The following is a 19,861-nucleotide window of genomic DNA, read 5'->3' on the forward strand; positions in this document are numbered from 1 at the left end:
CTACCTAAAGTCTGGTTCTGGCTCAGGGAATAAAAACTAATCTGTTAAAAGGTACATTTAGTACAGACAAAAGAATTCTGTTGTTCTAATCCATCCTCTCTCCTGTCTTAAGAATGGCCAAAAAAGCTATTTGGCAGCTAATTATTATTTTATCTGATAACAGGAATCCTACCAGAAGTCTGGTTTTGTAGCTGGAAGATTTTGAGATAATAGAAGGAAAGAGACGCTGCTGCTACTGCTATTGCTACTGCTACTTTAATGGCCCCTTTGGAACACATGGCACACATGGCTTCATCCAAAAAAACATAGCTGCCATTTAATACAGTGTTGTATCATATCAAAGCCACCTCAAGACTCTCAATGATGAGCAGTCTTTGCATTGCTACATCCCTGTGGTTAAGTAAAAAACAGATGGAGCCTACAACTTATCTGAATAAACAGCAGCATTTCCAGATACAGAGTCCTATCATGAAAGGATATTTTTGTGCCAAGCATGGCATATTTTGGTAACTGTAGCTTACAGTATTTTATGAGATCTGTCAGACAGAGAATGCACTTGGAAGACATATAGGTCAGCAATATCCTTAGGGCCAACAGAAGATGCCAGACTCCTGCATACTTTAGGAGGACCTGACACTAATTCAGAGTCTGATTGCAGAACATCATGATCCTGCTTGAAATGATATATGTTATCTTAGCCTTTGCCAGGCAAAATCATGGCAAGTGTTTCTTGTAGCATCTGAAGCGAGTTAGTTCTGTGTGCTCAGAGAGACCAGTAAATCAGCATTTGTACACTTGAAACAAAGGCATTCACATCAATACCTGCCACACTGGTCATCTGATCTGAATATGGTCTGGCCACACTTCTGTGAGGGAAGCAGTTTTTCTTCATAGAATCATGGAATCCAAATGTTCAACCAGAATCTGGCTAGTGCCTGAGGCTTTTTCTAGATAACCAAATCAGGAAAGCACTGAAACCCAGAGTAGGAGAGGGGTATCATCAGATTGGATCATACACCGAGCAGGGGGAAAGAATAATGGCAATACTGCAATTCTAAGTACCAGCAATGCCAAACCCTATCCACTTCATTGCTGTGTTGTGCTCGCAAGGCCAAGTCTTTCACCTTGGTCTCCACTGTAGCTCAGCTCAGTTTGTGATACTTTCACGTCCTTTTTGTGAAAAATTCAGCTGATATGATGCACATTGAGATCCTCTGAGAAAGAACAGATTAACTTCTGAAGACCAAATGAATTAGTATTTAAATTAAGGAAAGGAAAAAGAAGTTGAAGACAATAGGATACATCCAGACAGCAACAAATTGAACTGATGTTCTGAAAAAGTACCAGGTGTCTAGAAATCTCTAAAAACTCACATAGTCAGAAGACAAACCACAAAACCTCTCTGTGAGTTAAATTCATATTACATGGTACAGGCAGGGTGAGGGATGAACCACAAACATGAGATAACTGGCATCCCCATGTTATCACAAACAGCAAAAAGGAACTGAACACCTTATACCGGTTTCCTCATCAAACTCTTTGAGCATCTGATTGAGAAGTGGGCACAGACTGTATGGGGCATCAAGATGACCAAAGACCCCCAAAACCCCCTGACTCATTTCCATAAAGGTCTAGAAAAACAGACTGTGCATGATAACTAATTTACACAGAAAGTGAGAAACTTATCTCCAGGGCAGGGAAAACTTATCTATAAAATGGTACTCCCATGAAGCACAGGCATGCGTTCCCCTCAGAACCCTGGGCATCCCAGCAGCTGGATCAACAGGACTCTTCCTTTCTCTCTTTCTCACCCTCTTTAATCCGTATCTCTCTCCCTTCCCTTTCACCCTACCCCTTTATCCAAAACACACTCCCATGTGTTTACACTGGGAGAACAGAGACTTACTTATATCAATTTCCAGGCCAAGTGTGTAATTTACTAATAAAAATTTGTGAACTTTTGTGGACCCTCTAACTTTTGTCATTCCTTTCAACCATGAGCATCTAAAAATCTCGGGTGCTTTCTTCTCCTTAAGGGTGGGATGCCACATAAGTCCCATCTGCCTCTCTTTCAAGATCCTAGACAGTATTCCCTTGACATTTCTCTTGAGTGCTATAAACTGAGTCACACAAATAGACACATATCCAAAAAATCTTCAGTTCAGGAATCTGAAGGAAAGTATAAAATGCTACACAGCACAGAGCAGATGCTGCTTTAAATCACATCCTCAAGGAACTGAAGTATTGAATTCCCTGGAGAGACATTATCTTCCTAATTTGTTTTCTTCCTAAAGCTGATATCAAGCTTTTAGCCATATCACAAGTTACCAAAGTCAAGCAACTGCCTTTTAAAATCCCCCTGGAAGATTTTGTCCCTGTACTTTGTGCCAAAAAGGTTCTTAAAAAGGAAATCCGAAATCCTTTGTAGCAGTGATACCTGATGTCTAAAAAGAGAAGCAAGCAGCTGAATGCTAAGCACACACTTCTGAGCATTTTTGCTTCTGACTTAGAAAGCAAAATCCAAAAAACAAGAACACACGAGACATGCAGAAACAGACTAAGAACTTTTAAATGAAACCAGTAAATTCAATAGAAATGTAACTGCAAGCTCTGCATGAGTTCAAATGTACAGAACCTGGTTGAAAGGGAGTCTGTGCCCATGCACACCATGTAGGCAACAAGCTAAAAACATGGTGATCCATAAGCTAGAGAAATGATGAATTGCTGTAAGCTCATATTAGAAGTTAAACTGAGATCAGCACAAGCGACCTTGCCAATTTTATGGTGAGATAATTTAGCAGGAGTGTGGTGATTAGCTAGAGGCCTCCTTTTCCCAAGCTTTGCTGAGCTTATCTGCCTAAATCCCTGGAACAAACCCAGTCTATCTGAAGAAATTTACTAGCTCAACATGTGGAGCAGCGACACTGCTTGCCAAACCATGTACACAATGACCCTTCACAAAAATGATATTGGAGACCATCATTGGCCTGAGGCTATGAGAATGGAAAAGAACAGTAAACAAATCTGTAATTTGTTAACTTTTCTAGATGATAGTTGAGACACCGAGGTAGATTAGAGTACAGGTTTTGTAAGCAGAAAGGTGGAGACAGCAAACTGAGGATACTCAATGTACTTATCACCATATGTATCAGATACAGGACACTCCTGAGTTTTGTATGAACTGTTAGAAGTGACAAGCCCACACAAGTAGTTTAGTTTGTGGTCTACCAAAAAGGAGAATGTTGTAAAGAAGCATCCTTTTCCTTTGATATCTGGGAAACTGAGAGCTAGTGATATTCTTACCCAGCTCCCCAACTCAGGCTTGGTGATAGACAGGTGTGAAATGCCATACAGTACCTGATCCTAATGGATTTGCAAAAGGACATCAGAATCCACAGACTGAATGCCATCTAGTATGAAACTAATCCCTTAAAGCTGGCACCTATCTGAGACAAGAAAGTTCTCCGTAAGAGATTTAAACCTATCTGGGGATCATGCTACAAATAAACACCAGCACTGTAATTCCAAAGAGAGCATCTAATAAGACATGTAAAACTATGAACTGTTTTTACATGTTATTAATCTTCTTAATGCTGTCATTAACTTCATGTAAGCCGCAGGCCCAAACACAAACAAACCTTTCATTTCTTAAGAAAGGAAAATTCTACTTTCAAGACAAGTCTGTCAGGAGGGCAAAGTTTTGGGGCACACAGCTATTTGAGGGTCAATTCATGCTATTAAAGGTGAATTTAGAAACTACTCAGTTCTCACATAACTGAGAGGATATCAGACCAGCTTTCCCCCAGAAAAGGCAAGAATCCACTAGACCAGGTTGCTCAGAGTCCCATCCAGCCTGATCTTGAACATTTCCAAGGATGGGGCATCCACAATTGTTCTGGGCAACCTGTGTCACTGCACACCTCACAGTAAAAGATTTCTTCCTAATATCTGACCTAAATCTCTCCTCTTCTGGTTTAAAACTGTTACCCCTTGTCCTATCACTATCTACCCATGTAAAAAGTCACTGTTCTTTTTTATAAGCTGCTTTTATAAGTACTGGAAGGTCATAATGAGACCTCCATGGAGCCTTCTCTTTTCCAGGCTGAACAACCCCAGCTCTTTCAGCTTGTCACTGGATAGACGTAGATGGAGAGAGGAGGAGAGTAAATCAGTTTTGACTGGGACCTGGAGGCACCCATACAGTAAGACACAGTTACAAATAAGACTACTAAAAGGAGCCAATGGAAGCAGCTTGTTTTTGACAGCTGTTTTTGACAGTTCCTTAAGAGAAGCTCCTTTTCTAACGTAGACCACATAGCCACACTGTTATTGCACATGGATGCATCTTGTTCACTTCTCATAGTCACTACAAAGGATAAATGACAGGCAGAGCAGCATCACTGAAATAGCAACGCCTTAAAAGAATATTTATGCTAATGAAAGATGATTTGCACAGTCAAATTAATTTGAGCTAGTCAACAAATAAAACCTCTGGCAGTCAAATGTTTATGGACATTGACTTCAAAAATTTCCTGGAACAAGTCCCCAGCTCACTGTGTAGTGCTGTAGAAGATTGCAAGTGTGGTTATAAGCCTTTACTACATTTGTGAGACACTCAGAGGTAGATCAATGGAATCTTTGGCACTGATGAAATGATATGTAAAAAACCTCACTCTTCTCAGCTCCTCTGAGCAACAAGCTGTGCTCAAAGCTGCTAGGTGCAAACCTTGGACCCCTCTCTGCTGACAGCTGAGGGGATCATTGCACTGACCACACAGGAGACTCAATTACTCCAGATAAAATGCCTAAATTTGAGGCAGCTAAAGGCAGAGAAGGTAAATGCTATATTGGAAGACTAGGGCATGACTTTGGTGCTTGAACTCAGCTTTTAGCCTCTCTATGTCTGCAGAACAGGGATGGTAACACTTCTTTGGCTACAAGAAACAAACCTTGAAGACTGTGAACTGCCCAGACCATGGAGGAACATGCAGTTGCCATCAAGGGAGATGGCAGCCAGGGAATAAGGGCAAGAGAGATCCCAAGAGAGTTCCCCTATGAAGATATCGGTATGGATAGGGAGAGATAGGAATACTAGAGCCGTTTAAAGGACTATACATCCAGGGCTTTCCTGGTGCTGTGCCTGGGAAGAAAAAATTTCTATCTATGCACCCATAGAAAAATCAGTATTCAGCTTGTAGCATATGAATTTTTCTGAATATGACTTTCAGATGTGTCTGGAGGAGTTCAAATATGGTGGAACACCACAGCTGAGCACCTTGAAACCATCTACTTTAGACAAAAAGAAAAGGTTTCTCCATGTTCTGATAAGAGGAACAATAATCTGGCAGTCAGCATATTCCTCAGGTTGGATATACTTGTAGCTTCAATATCAGAGAGGTTTCACCCAGGGTGGCACAGCCAGATGCAGCCAGGTCCTCATCGATAGGTGTGATACCACCATGCCATCAATTCAAGCAGAATGAAAACAGACTCAGCACCAGAATTAAAACAATAACAGATGAAGATTTTGTTGTGGTATGAAAGGCTGAAATACCCTGGCATGTAATTTATGCTAAGCTGAGTTCTCATCTCATACACGAAAAATTTTTTATGGAGAATTCTGGTGCATTGGTTTTCTGCTGGTGCTCTTGTCAGGGAATTTGATAATTAAATTTTAATTACTGTAAATTAAACTTAGAAGGTGTAATTACTTTTCCCTCCACAAACACAACACTAGAAAGTGGGGGTTGTAAAGCAGAGAAGTTTTCTCAACAAAGGCACAAGGAAATCCTGTTCTTTTTGAGTAAAGTGGTAAATCACAGCAGGATGTAAAATGTGTGAGGATGTGTAAAAAGAAGAAAGAGGAAAAAAAGGATGCTCTGGACAGAAGCAAGAGGGGAAATTTTCTTTCAGAAGACAAACTAGTGATGCTGAAGCAACACAACTGCAAGAATTGAAGGGTTAAACTGTCTGTTTACAGAGCCATCCAGTAGAAAACACACAGCTGTATCAACAGGAAACTGGAATCTGGAGTCAGAAAAGCATTTTTAAACTTGTCCTTTTCTTTCTCAAATCTACCAAGGAGATTAACAGTAGAGATTTAACACACACACAAAATGAAAGACCTCAACTGTGCAAACTCTTCAGCAACAAAGCACAGAGAGGGGAGAGAGCAGGTTCCAGTGAACTGGCACAGCACTTACCAGCAATAACACCCACCTTCCAGGCCACTGCAAAGACATAAAGCCTATTCAAGGTTCAAGGAAGTCTCACATGATGGGAATTTGTTGGCATGGGGCTGACTGACAGGCTCTTAGGTCAAGCTGAGCCAGAAGCAGCCAAATTTCTGTGGCCTTTGTGACTATCCATCTCCTTGCATACACCCCAACATTTCTCCTGGTCTCCAGGCCACTTTTCTCCTATTTCCTCTACTCTTCTTGGTTGAATAGCCTTAAGAAGTTATAAGTTCAATTTCCCATTTCTTCATTTCCTCAGCCCAGGTCCCAGCCTCAGAGGAGTTTCCAAATCTTATTGGTTTCAGTTTGATTTCAGACACAAAGTAGAGAAAAATAAAGAGGTATTAGAACACTGGTGTGGACCTGTATGTGACCCCACACAGAGCTCACATTAGCTTTCCAAGAAAACAGTTGAATTCAGCATTTTAATTGTAGTGCAAAAGGACTTTTCTTCCTCCCCCACCTCTGTTTCTGTTTTCAGTTCACCAGAACTATAAAAATGGCAGGAAATGCCTTTGCCTTTATCAGAAGGTGAGCAAAAAACTGTGAATTTTGTTACTCACATGTCATTTGGGGTATCCTTTCTACTCAGGCTCTTTTATTAGGAAAAGCAAACCACAGATACACATGCAAGAAAGCTTTTTACGAAGAGACTAATACAAAATGAGAAGGAACAACATTTTATTTTTCCAAATACACTCGTCTTGTAAGACAACAACTAGTAATTTCAAGTCTGCTACAAACTACACTGAGGTTGAGGAGAATTTAAGGCTGGCTCTTGAGGACCAGGGTCTCATACCCCATGTTCACAGAACGCACAACCATGAACTCCCCAAATCAGGAGGGAAAACAGATACTGCTTGCTTCTTAGTGGCTTTTCAGTGGCTTCTCAGAGAGGATGCTTGGGGTCTACATTTATTCTGCTATATTTTTCCTTATTCTTGATCTTTAAGAGGGATTTAGATATATATCCTGTTTATTTGGGTTTTTTTTTCAGGTGATTACCCAATTCAGGGTAAATGTTGATCTGTCATTTCATGCCATAGCATCAAATAATCCACATGGATTGGTAAATTTAAAAAAAAAAAAAAAAAGATTGAAAACAGTAAAAACAGTAGAGTTTGTGAGTCACTTAAACTTTAGAAGCATTAAAAGAAAATATTATGATCGCAAAATATTAAGAGATTTAAGAATACCAGAAAGCATTGAGGGTTTCAACAGGCAGAGGCTGAAAATGCAGGGCAACTGCTAGAAGGCAGCAGGTACATTCATAATATTAAGATCATTTGGAATGACTACTACTCAAATACCTCAGACATTCATGAGAAGGGAACAAAGGAATGGTTTCATTCCAAAATAGTGATTCTTCAGCACTGAACCAAGGAAGTTCCCATCAACAGATGCTCTGAGATCTTCTCTGCAGCTCAAATTTATGAGACATTTCTTTTTAATAATTTGGCTACTTGATAGCATTCTTTAAAGAAAACCTTTAATTCAGATTCAAAATTTTCACCTTGATGTTCTCTTGCATTTGTAAAGTTTCCTTACTATGTCATGGGCAATTTCTCTACATCTGGTCTGTCTTGGTCTGGATTTCCATGGAGCTCACATTAAAATTCTACAGACCTGGCATGAGAAAGTTCCTTCCTTTGGCTGCTATCTCATGGCTAGGAAAAGAATTCTTTCCCTTTCTGAAAATCAGCAGTACTTGGCTGAGAATATTTAGCTTGGAAGACTTGAATAAAGCTGGTTAAGCCCTCATGCAAGTTCAGAGGGCCATTACATTGTGACACAGCTCTGCTGTAGGCTTTTGCCCATCTCCTACCCTGAAGCTCCATGTCAAAGGAAGGCTACCTGATGCTGTGGGTGCCCAGGCACTGAGGTCACTAATCTAGATTTAACTGCCATGGCAGCCCCACAATGCAGCCCTGGGAAGCAGCATGTCCTTGATACTGACAGGACAACACCCTGGGGTTCCCTCAGCCACGTTTTGGCTGCCCACAGGAGTAGCTGAGCAGAGTATCAGGATGAGGGGCCAGGAGGGTCACAGGGAGAGACAGACAAAGGGAGCTTGGAGAGAAGATCACCATCACCCATGTAAGTCTCCCATGTGAGGCTTGGCAGGTGGGCTGATCCAAACAACTTTTCTAAAGGGTATTTGGGTTTTTTAGCAAGAATTGCTACAGAGGAGCAGTCAGCAGAGTGATGGCTACAGCCGGCATCTTGTCCCACGTGTTGTGAAAGAGGAGGAAGGGGTGGTGATGAGTCCCTGAACAGGGGGAACAGGCTGTTCCCAAAGACCTGGCCCAGAAACAGCAAAATGAGCAAATTTGTGTAGTAGGAATGAGGGGGCTCAAAAGAGGAGCCAGCTCTTGAGCCAGCTTGGGCTTTGCACTACAAACGTTATTCCAGACACGCTTGAATCTCAGATCCTGTTTTAATACACAACAGAAAGCCCCAAAAAGCAGCTGTTCCTTCCCCACCACCCCCAACAGAAGCTGACATAACGCAAATGGGGAAGAAAGAAAAAAGAGAGAGGCCTGTAGATTAGCCCTTGGCTTTTACAAGATGTTGGGGACTAAACCATTGCTTTTCAATTAAATACAGTGGAAACTACAAGTGAAGAAAAAAAGAACACTTCCTGGCACAAATTCATTAAGAAAAAAAAGGAAAGGAGTGAAGCTATTACAGTAGAAAAATGATGTGTTGGGCTGGAGAATTAATCTCCCTGCTCCTCAAGTCAGTGGAAAGAGAACTGAAATTCAGTGCTTTGGTAAAATAAGATGCCAGAGAGTGAACCTAAAAAACTGGTGCAAGCAGTAAATGTGAGGGCTGGTATATTCAGAGGTATCAGATCTCCAAATGGGAATGCACACATGTCACTTGCACGAGCAGGTAGAACATGTCACATTCTGTGTCTAGGATGAACTCATGGTGGGAAGGAGCACCTTTCACGAGGATAAAATTATTAAATGATCTTGGTTTAATCTGGGGCCCAAGAGATAAAATGACTGTCCCAAAGGCAGACAGGGTGTCTGTGGCAGAGCCAGAAATAGCTGTAAGATTTCTTGTTCCTACACTGTAACCATACCATGATCCCTCCTCCCACACACAGCTAATAAACTGTCACCGAGTTCTCACTGGATGCAAAAAAGCAATTACTCCACTGAGCTGAGTCTCAGATGCTGTCAGTTCAGCTTAGTGCTTGACTTTCAACCCTCACTTGCATCTGATGCCTGCAAAAGAACAGGACTTGTTCACCTCTCCAACAACTTCAAATCCAACACACCAGTGGTGATCAGCAGTTTCTGCTTGATAGATCCATGCAAAGTGATGAAATGGGTGCTTCACTCTTGCTTGCAGGCAGCTACGATACCTGCTGGGGGCCAGGTCTAAACTGACCAGGTGACAAAAATCCAAAATTCCACTTTTGTGATGTGGAGACCTGCTGATACTATGAACGGCATAATGTAAACTAAATCAAACTAAACCAGACCAAACCAAACAAAAAAAAACCCCAGCCTTGCTCGGGCCAGAGTACTGCTTTCCCATCCAAAAAAACGTGAACCTGGAGAGTGGTAACATCTCAGCCCTCAAACAGTTAATGCTTCTGGTTTTGTACATAGAGGAGGACACACCAGCTGTATGTTTTGTATCCAGGAGGATAAAGATGAATTGCTAATTGTCTGGTTACTGACATCTGAGTCTCCCAAATCCCCGACACGTGAGGGCAGTGTTGCTGTAGAAATGGCTGTGGTGCTCTGCAGCAGCCCTGCACAGCACCCTGCTTCCTCCGAACATCCCCCGGGCCAAAGCGGCTCCACAGACAGCACCCGTGCAAGAAAAATCACATTTGAGAAGCGTATGGGGAGGGGGAGGGAGGTGTTAAGCCAAAATATGTATATCTGCCCAGCTCCCACTGCAGAGGCAGTTTTTCTGTTTCCCCAGTAGGTTATAGGGTGAACAATAAAAACAAGATCAACCCTTTTATAGTCATATAGTCACATGGAAATGAAACAAATTCAATTCTTTAATCATTGCTCTATAAAAATGTTACAATTATAAAGGATGCAGAGGATTTAAAGGAATCTCTATTTTGCTGCCATAGTATCCACTTACTACTCTAATCAAATACTACAGCCTCCTCTGGAAATCATTTTAAACTAGCTGGGACAGGGAGAAACAGCTAAAAATGTGACATAAACATCTCATCAAGTGCAAGCAGACTGCTTGTATGATATATATGGAAAAACTGACACAAACCAAAAAAATACAAGGGGGGTGAGTGGGTATATGCGTATATGTATTATATGTATATATGTAAATCATACAGAATTAAGTGTATCATCTAAAAAAAGCAGAAGCATCATATTTGAGTCTGAAAATAGGCATGTAATGCATTGTTCCACCACAAACTCGGGAGCCTACCCACCCTGGGTAGGTCTACCCACCCTGTTGGACAAGGAATTCACCAGCCTAAATGTGCATGATCACACCAACTCTTTGGCCAACCCCAAAACATTGAGGAAAATTAGTACAGGTTTTGATACAAAATCTGGAAATATAAGTCAAGCTGGCTCCAGAACTCCATTACATATGACCCCTTTGCCAGCCTCATGGAGTGCTGTGTCTCATAGCAATGTTCACATAAATGTAATTTTAAAAATTACACTTGTACACTTGTCACTCGAGTAAAATGTGAAAAATAATAGTGAATGGTCTCCATAAATGAACTACAGTGTTAAACAGCAGGGATGTCATTGTATATTTAACTATTAAGGTCAAATGTGGAAGAAAAACTCACAGAAAGGAGCCAACTGACTTTTCCTTTATTCTCTTACATCAATGTACATCAGCCCACACACAGATGCCGGGGTATGATCCAGTCTTGTAAGACCAAGATCCAGCAGGAAATACTGCCTTCAGTACTTAAAAATAAATCACCTGCTGAATGCCCAAACTAGTTAATGGAACCTGGATGCTTTCCTAATTATTATTTTCCACCCTTTTTTTCCCCCCTCATAAAAATGTAGCCAAAGAGTTTTATAGTGTAATCCACTTGCTGATTCCTAGCACTGGCTGCAGTTTTTGTGGTTTGGTCCTTCCTTGCTAAACAGCTAAAATGACCCAGCTGTTACTCTAAACCCATGGAATTGGTAGCCTGGGGGCAGCCAAATACATGTGCCAGCCATTTGGAGGAGAACTTAATTCTCCCCATATGGATTTTGATGTCTTTGCCTGTTTATCAGACCAGATACAGAGAGTTCTTTTTGTCACAGACGGTATAAGTTGGTGATCATAAATGTGAGCAAATAGCCTGCTTGATCATCACATATATCCAGGAATATATTGATGGATTTCACAAACCAGAAAGAAGGATTTGCAAGTCCAAAAAATGCAGATACAGAGTAACCTTGTGCACCCACAACTACGAGAATCCCAAGGACACCATGTATCAGGCATGGCAGTGACAATGACGCAGGTGATGAGAGCATGGTCAGGAGAAGCTATAGGATAGTCATGGCACTTTCTGGGGAATTACCAGCCTCTCTGCAGAGCCCTGGTATATTACTGTCTGCTCAGTTGTTAGTGTTGCCCCCAAAACTGTGTTTCAGCAAAGACGTGCTTCATTTTTTTTCTCTGTATTCTTCCTTTCACAGGCCAAACATATGCACGTGGAGATGTAGAAACTTCAGCAAGAGAAAGAAATTACCCTCCACCCCTCCGGCTGTCAATGGTTACTCAAAAATTTCAGTAAGAAATCACAAAACAGGAAAGCAGGATGGTAGTCTGGAAAACTTGTAGAGCATGGAAGGAACCAAAACTATTAAACCACTCAGAAAACGTGAGTTACATTCACAAATTCTAGAAAGGGAAAAGTGCAACTGTTCACATGCAGCTAAAACCATTGCTACCTTTTAATAAAAATAATTTAAAAAATGTTTAATAATAATCATGTCTGAGTCATTCAGAGCAATTTTGATCAAAGTTGTGTTCCTGGTGGCAGGTAGCAAATTTTGTGTCAAGTATCATACAGGATTACAAAGTTGCTTACTACTACTGACTTTACTGTGTTCTTTTCCTTGTATACAGATACTGCAAGGGCACAAGGGGTAATGGGTTTAAACTGAAGGTCGATTTATATTAGACATAAGAAAGAAGATTTTTATGAGGGCTGTGTAACACTGGACCAAGTTGCCCAGAGAGTGGTAGATGCCCCATCCCTGGAAACACTGAAGGTCAGGTTGGATGGGGCTCTGAGCAACCTGACTGTGTCGAAGATGTCCCTGCTCACTGCATGGGGGCTGGACTGTATGACCTCTAAAAGTCCCTTCCAACTCAAACCATTCTATAATTCTATGACTATGTATGATATTTCCATGTTTCTAAATCTAATGTAACTACTAACTCAGTCAAGCTACACAGTTGCAAGCTAGAGATGTAACAATAAAACCAATCCATCTTATCTACCTGGAAGCCTTTCACTGGAGATTATTTCAATATGTTTGGAAGGGAAAGGGCAGGTTTACCTTAAGCTGAGTAGAAAGAGTCTGTTTCAGCTCCAAAGGAAAAGGTATAAAATCAGCCAAAGCATTACAGGTATTGTGAGCTCTGCTGGTCTAAGTGTCACTGAAATTCTGGACCAAGTTATCTTGCTATGCCCTCCTATTGCCAAGCATGAGACACTTTTTCTAGGAACTCCAATGAATTTGCAAGGCAAGATCTTAGAAGAAGGTCCTTTTGCAGGGCTGGAATTGCTCCATGACAGCAAAGACCTAACTCTGCAGATGTTCAGCAGCATGATGATCCAGGTGACTCATAGCCCTCCATGGATGAGCCCCCAATTATTTCTACAAATACCTCTCAAGTTTCCCTTTGGGCTCATTGCAAGCCATTTTGGAGTTCATGAAACTTGGTCATCTCTCGTTTTGTTTATAGGTTAAGTGGAATGACAGACCCAGACTAATAAAACAGAATGTGGGAGCTATTGAGAAAAAGAGGAACAGAGATGACCACACAGTCCTGGAATGTATTACCAACGCAAGTATTAGAAATTCATTACTCAAGTTGTGCTGCAAAGCTCAGCTTAAGTGTTATCTTCTTCCACAGCTGTTCCTGCCTAAAGGCTCTCCTTTCCTTCCCCATCCACAAGAAGAATTACTTGTAGACAAGAGCCAGCAGTTGGCACCCACAGATGTAAAAATGCCTTTTTTCTCTTCTACTTTCCCACACTCAGCCTAGATGCAAGGATGACAAGTCAATGCCCAGCAGCAGTCTATGAGAAGACACAAGGGATTAGAAGGACTCCAGAATTTTTACCCAGGATGCCAGAACACACCTTAGGTGTCGGTATGGATGCAATAAATAAGAGACACCAGCAGAGGTACATCTCAAAGTTGAGAGAGCATCAGGATGCAGGAGAACCAGTGATCCTCATCCACAGCTAGGAAACTCAGAGCAGCACTGGCAAATAACTGCACAGAGTTGCTAAAGCAGCAGAGTCAGAGCCCCTTGGACCTGCAAGACATTTGTAAAAATCAAGCCCTGTGATCTCCTGCCAACCTACAGCAATGGGAGACTGCACACAACTCAGCTCAGGATGCAGCAAACCCTGGGTGGGACAACACATATAGAGGGAATGATGGGGAAATTGGGTGCTGTAAGAACAGTTAAAGAAACTGGGTCCAAATTCTGATGTCAGACATCAGAACACAGAAAGAAAACAAATGGGTAGACTTCCTTTGAGTCTCTCACTGCCAAGCCGACATCTACCAGTCAGTGTTTCTACTCAACAGAAAGAGAAAATTGTGCTTTTAACATAAGAATGTTATGTTAAGAATGAGGGTGCTTGACCTATGCTGTAAAAAGGCAAAGGGGGAAGCAAGAAGAACAACTTAATCCAGAGTGACTACCTGAACCTCCTGGTGGCAGATATGAAAGACTGAGAACACCTTATCCTGTTTTCTGGCCCATAAAATGAGACACTGTCAGGTTCAATACACAAATATATCTCCAGCTCAAGCTGTGGGTGTCTGGCCTTCGCCAGGCAACAACTGCCAAGGTTCACATACATGGTATTGTTTCTCGGGTTTATAAACAGCTTCATTTCCACCCATGCATGAGAGCCAGGGCTGTCCAGACAGGAATGCTCAAGACCCCTCTGGGACACTGAGACCATCCAAAAAGAGCAGTTCTCAGTAAGCTGAGCACTGGCAAAATGCTAAAGCAACTCTTAACATCCCAATATGGGAGCCCAGAGCTTCTGAAAAGGGAAGTCAAATGTTCTATGTGGGTGTGGAGGACTTCTGAAATTTTTGAACGTTGCCTTTTCATAGTACCCAGGGAAGGCAGGAGAAACTAAACATGCACAAGTCTTTCAAAGGACAGACATCTAGTGTCATCATATAAATCTTACACATTTGCTAAAATCCACAGCTGTCACTTGTAAACAATGCCTTTTCCCAGAGAAGCCTCACCTGCAGGATGGTGCAGTGTGGAAGGGAGGAAGGACAGGCACAAGGGACACAAACAGGCAGTGTCACAACTGCAAGGAGTGTGAGGAAGCCAATCCCTGTCCCCAGCTCTGTTGTGGTTGATGTTGGCAAAGAGATTGTTGAGAACTGGCAGCTGATGGCTACCAAAGCAAATTCAGATACCAGTAGGAAAAGTTGTGAAAAAAATGCACAAACTCCTGCTTCTCTCAGCAAAAACTTCACAGGTTCATGTTTGTGTACTTAGGAGGCACCTTCATGAGAAACAGACTTGGGTTTGGGCCTCTGATCCACATGGAACACATTCAGTGCTACCTTCAGGGTGTTGCCTTAGCAATGATTTCATTCTTCCAGTGGATGTGTGAGGGGGGACTGCCAAACAAAAGATCAGCTTTGGGAAAGCCCCACGTACGATGCAGCCATACCCACGGGAACTCTGTCTTCCAGCTCCAAGCCTCAGGATGCTAATTTTCATGGCTGGATCTTCAGCTTCTATAACCAGAGCAATTTCAATTGACATCTACACTTTATGTAAGCGTAGGATAAGAGCCCTTCTATAGAGAAGTGTATCCAGACTATCTCTGGTAACCAGATGCTGTCAAGCAATAGGGAATGGTGAGAAGGTTAAAGGAATAAGACATAGAAACTTTGAACCTGTGCTGCCTGAGATTATCTGTGCATCATTAGCCATGATGAAAATCTGTAGCCTTCTGATAAGAAGCACTCAACAGGTAAACCTTAGGTAAACCTCCACTGGAGAGCCACAAGATTTTTCCAGGCAAGAGGGTGTCACTTTTTTTTTTTTTTTTTTTTTTTTTTTGTTTGTTTGTTTGTTTGTTTGGGGTTTTGTTTTGGTTTTTTCCTTTTTTTTTGTTTTTGTTGTTGTTGTTTATGTTTGGTCAGAATGTGGTTTTGCCTGCAAGACCCAATGGAATGTAATCATTTTTTCCTACTACCAAATCCAAGTATTTTACAAACTAAATCCTTGGCTTTCTATCTATAAACATAAACCTCATAAAAAGAAGGAAAACCCACACATTATGGTTTTTAAACCACTTTCCACACAACCTGAGCTTGGGTCAATATCAGTAACTATCTAGTGAACTACATGCCCACAAAGGAGATGATGCCTACATGAAACCGTCTTTGAACATCTCTCTCCTCCCTCCCACTCACCAAAGCCAGAAGCCTGGTGTCTGTGCACCATGACTGCCATCACATATAGCAGTCAATACCTGCCTGCTAGTTAACATGATGAAGAGCAACACCATTCTTCACTATTTGAGGAAAAGTCTACAGATTTCCATTTACCCTGTTATCATTTATTTTACATTTTTATATCCACACACCACCCGTTTCTCCACTTCAAATATTTTAGAAACCTCCAATGCTGTTCTTTTTATCTAATGTCCTTTACTAATTTTCTACTAAGTGCAGAATGGTTTTTCTAATCATCATCCTGGTTTGGAACATTTTGTCCCATCTGAACAAGTGGTCTCACTTCTTCTGAGTCATCAGGACTTGGGGCTGAAGATTCTGGCTCTGATTCCTCAATGTACAACACTGAAAGGGGCCAACACATCCAGCCTTAAAGTCCTTGCTGCAAAAATGACTCAGTCTCTGAGGAATCTCAGCTTAGTTGACAGGACTTGAGCTCCCGTGGTCTCTGCCCTTGTATCTATGAAAAAAAAATATTTTAAGAAAAGTTTGAAAACTTATGTCTGAAATTCCAGCTATGTTCTGTTATTTTTTCTTTCACAAGCCCATCACCTGTGCAGTTTCGATCTAAAAAAAACCCCAAACCTTGTTGGTAAAACTATTTAAGAACTCAGTAACTGCTTGTAGCTTCATACAGTATTGGGGGACGCTTAATCTGACAGCTGCCTTCTGAAATGCCTTTTCAGAAGGCATTCTGAAGGTCTGCCTGACCTTTCCATGTTGACTCCTGTGCCTTTCTTTCTGGAACAAGAATATATATATCCTAGATAGTCAACTCTCCTCTTTCCCAGTGGAGCATCTTTTTTTGTCCATAGTTCTTCATATACATAAAGAGTGACAAGTCCCCAGGGAGACCACAAGGCTTTGCACAATATGCACAGTCACCTGATGCTACCACTCCATGGATGTCTCTGCAGCATTGGAAAGATCTTTATTACTGTTATGAGTATGCCAGCAAAGATGAACACTAAGGACAACGAGGTGGGGTAGTGTTAGAGCTTTCCCAGCACCCCTCTGTTATGACTCATGACCTTTCTAAAATATCTCAATATTACTTGTTCCTTTGGACATCCCCCTTAATCAGATCAAACTAAGCCTGCTCTTCTCCCAAAAGTCCTTTAAGTATTACATAGACAAAGACTACCTCCCAGTTGTTCTGTCCCCAGCCCCTCTCACCAATCCATGCCATACACTTTTTCATCTCTGTTTCCCCACTCCCTTATGAGTGATGGACAGAAATCTCCCTTTCATCAGCCTATAAACCCTCCACCACACCCCAGTTCAGGTGTGGAGAAGACCTAAAGGAAACCAGTTCATTACTGGGGAAAAGTTGTCCCTACTCAGGAGTTTTTAAGTACAACACCCTGTGGATGTGTCTGAGAGGTGACAGTGTCCCTGAATGCTCCAGAGAGGCACAGCTTCACCTGTTCAATTCAATGGAGAGCTGGAACTGGAACTGCTGAGACCCAGGACTCTTTTTAGGCTACTGTTGGTAGTATTTTGAACTCTTTTTAGATACTCTTTAGACCAAACACGCAGCTAGGGATATCAGGACTGCACTCCCTTCCTCACCCCCCCAGCAGGCACACGTGCCTGCATGCACTCACACACGTATTTTCATGCTGCAGCAGCTTTTTTTGCAAACATCTCTGATACCAAGGGAACCCAGGACAACCACCGTACAATTTACAAGGCTCACACAGATCTCCTCTAGTAACAGTGTTTGGGGAGTTTGTGGACAACTCCCTCTGTGATTTTTTTACTTGCTGGACAAAAATCAGCTGCGGTAAGAGCCAGCTTCCCTCAGAAAGCCCAAGAGGAGCAGTTTGTTTGCTGTTAGTTTTGTGATGTGGTTGTTTTCTAGAAGAGACCCTGTTATCAGTCCATCTCAACATCCACACAGGATTTATCTCTGTTCCATCTGCTCTCGCACAGGTGTGCCTGGTGTGCCACATCACCCGTGCTGCTTTCCTGTCTTAAAGCGTTGCTTTATCTCTCAACACACAAGCCAACCCCTGGTGCCGGCAGCCCTGCTAAGCAAAATCCCCTGAGCAGAGTAGTTGATATCATCCCGCTCAGATCAGGGGGATGCTCAGACACAGCTTACACGTGTCTGTCTGATTCAGGGAATTCCCCGGCCTCAAGCTGGGCAGCCCGAAGGGGTCCCTAGGAACCCCTCGCTCTCGGGACTCCCACGGATCCCTGGGTCCAGGGCTGCCTCCGGGAACGCGGGACAGGGGACCGCTCCCCCGCCGGGGATGGGCGCTGCCCGCTCCCGTCGGAGCCTCATCCCCATCCCACGGCAGCTCTCAGTCCAAGAAACTGAGATTCTCCCTCTCCCGAGAATTCCATCGAATCTGAGAGCACGCACCGGGAAAGCAAAGCAAAACGCCTGCATCTTTGGAAAATGAGCGGCTTCCCCTGACAGGTTTTTCCAAAGAGGATGGGGAAGGAAAGTGGCTGCTGCTGCGTGGAGAGGGCAGCTCCGATAGATCGGGAGGGGGAAAAAACCCTTCTGCCTCTCCGGCTCCGGGGCAGACGCAGCAGCTCCTCGCCTGCGGGAGTGGCCGCAGCACCTCCCGGCCCCGCTCCTGTCCCCGCCCCGTCCCGGTACCGGCACCGGCGCTGCCTCGGCCCTGGCCCATCCCGGGCACCGCCGCCAGTCGGGAATCTGCCCTTTCCCCTCCAGCCCGGTCCCCTCACCAGCCTCAGCCTGGCTCTTCAGGCAGCAACGGGGGATCTCTTCCTTCTTTTGCTCCACGGCACAACTAGTAGCAATAAAAAAACAAACAAACAAACAAACAAAAACCCAACCAAACAAAGCCAACCAACGAACCAACTAAACAAACAAATAAAAAAAAAGAAAAAACACAACCTACAGTTTTCTGTGCAGATCCACCTGGATGTTGAGTAGAACTCAACTCTGACACATTTCTGCACACTTCTCCCCTTTCCTTTCCCTTTCCCTTTCCCTTTCCCTTCCCTTTCCCTTTCCCTTTCCCTTTCCTTTCCTTTCCTTTCCTTTCCTTTCCTTTCCTTTCCTTTCCTTTCCTTTCCTTTCCTTTCCTTTCCTTTCCTTTCCTTTCCTTTCCTTTCCTTTCCTTTCCTTTCCTTTCCTTTCCTTTCCTTTCCTTTCCTTCTCTTCCCCACAGCTCACCTTTCCTACTGTCATATGTCCCACCTCCCCAGACTTTGCAAGTGCCCACCTTCCCACATGCACCGCACTCAGCTCTCCCTGCCCACCTCACATTAAACCCAAGTGTGTTTGCAGAAATCTCTCCTGTAGTTTCCAAACTCACCTGCAAAATGCTGCTTGCTGCTAGAATCCAGGGCAAAAGCCACCTCATCCCTGGAAGCCGGGATTAAATACATTTGATTGAACCCAGATTTAGAGCCGTTTTGAACAAAAACACCACTTTGGGGAATGCAGAGCAATCCTGAACTGGCAACCTAGCCTAGGCACTCTGCCTTTTTCTCTTGGCTCTTTGGGGATTTTATTAAAGACAGATCTGACGTCATGGTGAAGGACAAGCCCTGCATTTTTCCTCTGGAGAAACTTTTCCTGCCTTCACTTCTTCATTTTTGTGTGTGGTGTTGTCCCACCTCCTGCATTTCAGTGCATCGCCGTGAGCCAAAGGGCTCTTAAAGGGAAAGCTGCAGTGCCGGGGTCCAACAAGCTGCGATTTTAGCACAGCTCTGAAATGCTCAGAGCTCACCCCTCATGTTGCTCATGGCATTCAGACTCCTGCAATGTACAGCAAGAAATGTTTGATCTGGCTTTACTGATTTTGATTAACGAGCTGACACGTGTACAAATATGCACAGATGTGTGATTTATTTGATTTTTAAAAAAGAGTGGCTTCATTTGAAGAGCAAAAAGATATTTGCCCTGCAAGCACACCCTGTGGGAGCCAG

At 42.9% G+C, this 19,861-nt stretch overlaps 1 protein-coding gene across 4 annotated transcripts in view; it reads right to left on the bottom strand.

Annotated features, from left to right (window-relative positions):
* The window catches only part of CCN4 (cellular communication network factor 4), a 35,600-nt gene extending 16,162 nt beyond the window's left edge, over positions 1–19,438 (bottom strand). Inside the window, exons 1-3 of one of the 4 annotated variants that reach the window (XM_064644395.1) lie at positions 19,242–19,438; positions 18,650–18,659; positions 3,304–3,357 (exon numbers count right to left, since the gene is read on the bottom strand). In XM_064644395.1, coding sequence (XP_064500465.1) covers positions 3,304–3,357; positions 18,650–18,659; positions 19,242–19,318 — 141 coding nt within the window. In that variant the 5' untranslated portion in view covers positions 19,319–19,438. Of the gene's footprint in view, positions 1–3,303; positions 3,358–6,219; positions 6,320–18,649; positions 18,660–19,241 lie in introns of those variants that run through there. The other 3 variants (XM_064644370.1, XM_064644389.1, XM_064644379.1) reach the window with 3 other exon arrangements.
* Positions 19,439–19,861: the final 423 nt, after the last annotated feature.

Source organism: Pseudopipra pipra, chromosome 1 (genome assembly GCF_036250125.1).
Source record: "Pseudopipra pipra isolate bDixPip1 chromosome 1, bDixPip1.hap1, whole genome shotgun sequence".
Lineage (NCBI taxonomy): Eukaryota > Metazoa > Chordata > Aves > Passeriformes > Pipridae > Pseudopipra > Pseudopipra pipra.